General features: G+C 36.6%; 1 protein-coding gene across 5 annotated transcripts in view; it reads left to right on the top strand.

Moving 5' to 3' along the window:
- LOC106523421 (protein furry homolog-like) overlaps positions 1-3261 on the top strand; it is a gene marked incomplete at its 5' end in the record, with an annotated part of 58896 nt that overhangs the window by 40503 nt on the left and 15132 nt on the right. For all 5 annotated transcript variants that reach the window (XM_014016822.1, XM_014016824.1, XM_014016825.1 and 2 more), the window contains 2 exon segments: positions 1765-1863; positions 2496-2564. In XM_014016822.1, coding sequence (XP_013872276.1) covers positions 1765-1863; positions 2496-2564 — 168 coding nt within the window.

Raw genomic sequence — 3261 nt, forward strand, 5'->3', positions numbered from 1 at the left:
AGTAAATTCAACAGTTTATTTATTTATTTATTTATTTTTTTTAGTAAATTTATTCATTTCATTTAAAAACAAAACGAATACTATAATACAACAAATAATACAAATCACAAATAAAATGAAAGGTAGCAGAAGAAAAAATCTTATTAATATCTGCTCCTTTTTTCCAAAAATAAATTCTAACAATAATAATCTTCAAATAACAAAGCATAACAAAAACTTCAGCTCCTTCTGGAACAACAGTTCGTATGAACACACATCATATAAATTCACATTTCTTTAACAAACTACCATTTATCATTCTCAAACAAATTTATTGAGCCAGCAATTTTATAATCACTTTCCAGATTATTCCACAGTTTTATTCCTTGGACTGAAGTACATTGATCCTTCAAATTTGTTCGAATTTTATGCTCTCTTGCTCCTTAAGATTATTATTTCTTAGAGCATGTGTAAAAGTACTTTTACTTTCCTGTTTTTTGTGAACAGTTTTATGACATTTACTAAAAGGGATCCATGATTAGTTGTAACATTAGACTTTATTTAATAAACATATGCTTTAACTGTAAAATAAAGACTGTAAAAATACTGTAGAATGTTCCGTTTTTATCAGTTTTAAACTAAAAGTTTTAAAATATATTACACGAGCAGGGCCATTTTATTTACACACAAAGCATTCTGGGTAAATGATGACATCAGCTAGGTCCTCAGTGCAAGGCTGCTAGCGAGCTATATCCACCCTGAAGGTTAATCTTGGACAATATCTGATGATCGACCTCAGCTTAGCCTGTTGGCCTTCGTGCTAGCGCCAACGCTATCACCATATGTACTAAGGTCACTGAGGTCCTCCATTCACATGACAGAGAGGGGAACACAAAAACGACTCAGCCTGTAACTGAAAATATGGATGAAGGACCTCAGTTTAGCTTGTTTGTTGCGCTAGCGTCTGTGCTAATGCTAAAGCTAACAGGCTAAGCTGAGGTTCTTCTTCCATGAAGCAGCTCTGTTGTCCTTCATCCATATTTTCAGTTCCAGGCTGAGTCATTTCTACCTTCTCCTCTCTGTCAACGCTCTCTGGTTTCATTTAAAAGAGHCGATCATCAGATATTGTCCAAGATTAACCTTCAGGGTGGATATAGCTCGCTAGCAGCCTCGCACCGAGGACCTATCCACGTCATCATTTACCCAGAATGCTTTGTGTGTAAATAAAATGGCTCCATCCGTGTTAAAATATATTTTTAAAAATTTTCAAAACTAAACAGCCTACAGTATTTTTACAGTCTTTATTTGATAAACATTTATTTCAACTGTAAAATAAAGTCTAATGTTACAACTAATCGTGGATCCCTTTAAGTACTTTTCTCCTAAGTGAAATTTACTTATATCAGTCATTTTCTGTTAAGGTATTTTTACTTTTAGTTATTTTTTTCAAATACTTAATAGACCTCTGCTATTAGAGTCAACTCTGTTTGTTGGCAAAATATCTCATGAGCCTTTGGACTGATATTGAAGTTTTCAGTCAGTGATGATTGAAGGTACATCTACAGCTGGTTTAGTTTCAACCTGGTTCAAGATGGCCACCATGGTTATTTATCCGGAGTCATATGAGAAATGGCTGAAGCCTGGTTAGTTTTCAGAGACTGAGTGAGTTAGTGTGGTGTGGTGGTCCTAACTGCACCTGCTCGTCATAAGATGATTCTAGTTTTTTACTGTACTGTCAAAGTGTTTTGCAGTTTTCTGTCTGATGTGTGGGTCTTTCTGTTATAGCTGGTCTCTTGTGGACTCCTGGAGACACTGAAGTTCAGTGTGCTGGAGCTACAGGAGCACCTGGACACGTACAACGCCAAAAGAGAGGCAGCAGAGCTCGTAAGTCACCGCATCTTATCCTTCATGTATCATCTGGCAGATGTGCTTCCAGATGCTCTTTGAAAGGTTTCTCTCAGCACATCCTGAAGGTCCATATCATGATGCGACTATCATCATTTAGTTCATGTGCTGAGGAAACATTAAAATTCCCTTCATCTCTGCAGTGGCAGGACTGGGAGAACACGAAGACAAACAAGTAACAGTAAGAGATAAGGCCATGCTGTCTCCTCAGGAAGACAGGCACTGAATCATATTAGATATGAGTAGATTTAGCTGCTGTTAGTGCYTGCATCACTACTGGAGGGATAAAAATAACCCTGAGCGCTACTAGCTCCTCTCTAGAAGGCCAGGCGGGAGAAGCTGTGAGGGAGGGGGAGGGGATAAAGAGAAATTAGATTGCAGTGGGTTTTAGGATGCAGAGGTGCAGATTGAATGAGACAGCAATGTTCTTAGGAGGTCTAGATACCGTCCTGTGTGTGAGAACAATCTCATTCTGGACTATTTGTTCTTATAAACACACTAATATATCTCCCTGAAAAAAACAACTGTTTTTCCCTTTGTTTCCCCGTCTCTTTCTCTAAAACTGTGTATTTATGTCTCTGCTGTCCTTTGTTTCACCTCTCACCCTGCAGTGGCTGGAGAACTGCAGAAAAACCTTCGGGGACAAAGACAGCAGTCAGCGACCCATTACACATGCACAGGTAGGAACAGATCCTRGCAGTCAAAATAACTTTTATCTTTTGTGTTTTTGTGTTGAACTGCTCTACTCTCAGGTTTGTATTTAAAACTACTGTGGAAATACTATAATTATCTGGTGACTCTGATCCTCCACATCTAAAGGAGTCAGTTGAGGGGATTTAGACATCCTATAGATTAAAAGTTGTAATGTTCATGGAATATTCAAATGTACAGCAACACCATGTCTTCTGTCAGTTTAGTGTCTTGGAGCCAGATATCTGTTTACAGACTGTGTACTGCAAACTGTCTAACTTATATTTGTCTTTTCTCCTCGACCTTTCTGCTCACATTCCCCTCTGTTTCACACTTAAAAGAATTATTCCATTTTAGAAAACCTTAAATTAAGTTACTGTTTTATAACTCAGCGATACTATTTTTACTGTTTCTCTGTGTAGCTTCTCCTCCACCATATCTTTCTCTTCCTTTTTATATCTGCTGGTATTTTGCTTTCCATATACAGGTGCCAGTCATAAAATTAGATTATCATGATAAAGTTGATTTATTTCTGTAATTCCATTCAAAAAGTGAAACTTGTATATTATATTAATTCATTACACACAGACTGATATATTTCAGGATATATTTCAAATGTTTATTTCTTTTAAAGGGGCAATATCATGTAAAATCAACTTTTTTGAGTTTTATATCATGTTATAATGT

This window comes from Austrofundulus limnaeus, unplaced genomic scaffold, assembly GCF_001266775.1.
Source record: "Austrofundulus limnaeus strain Quisiro unplaced genomic scaffold, Austrofundulus_limnaeus-1.0 Scaffold156, whole genome shotgun sequence".
NCBI classification, from domain to species: Eukaryota; Metazoa; Chordata; class Actinopteri; order Cyprinodontiformes; family Rivulidae; genus Austrofundulus; species Austrofundulus limnaeus.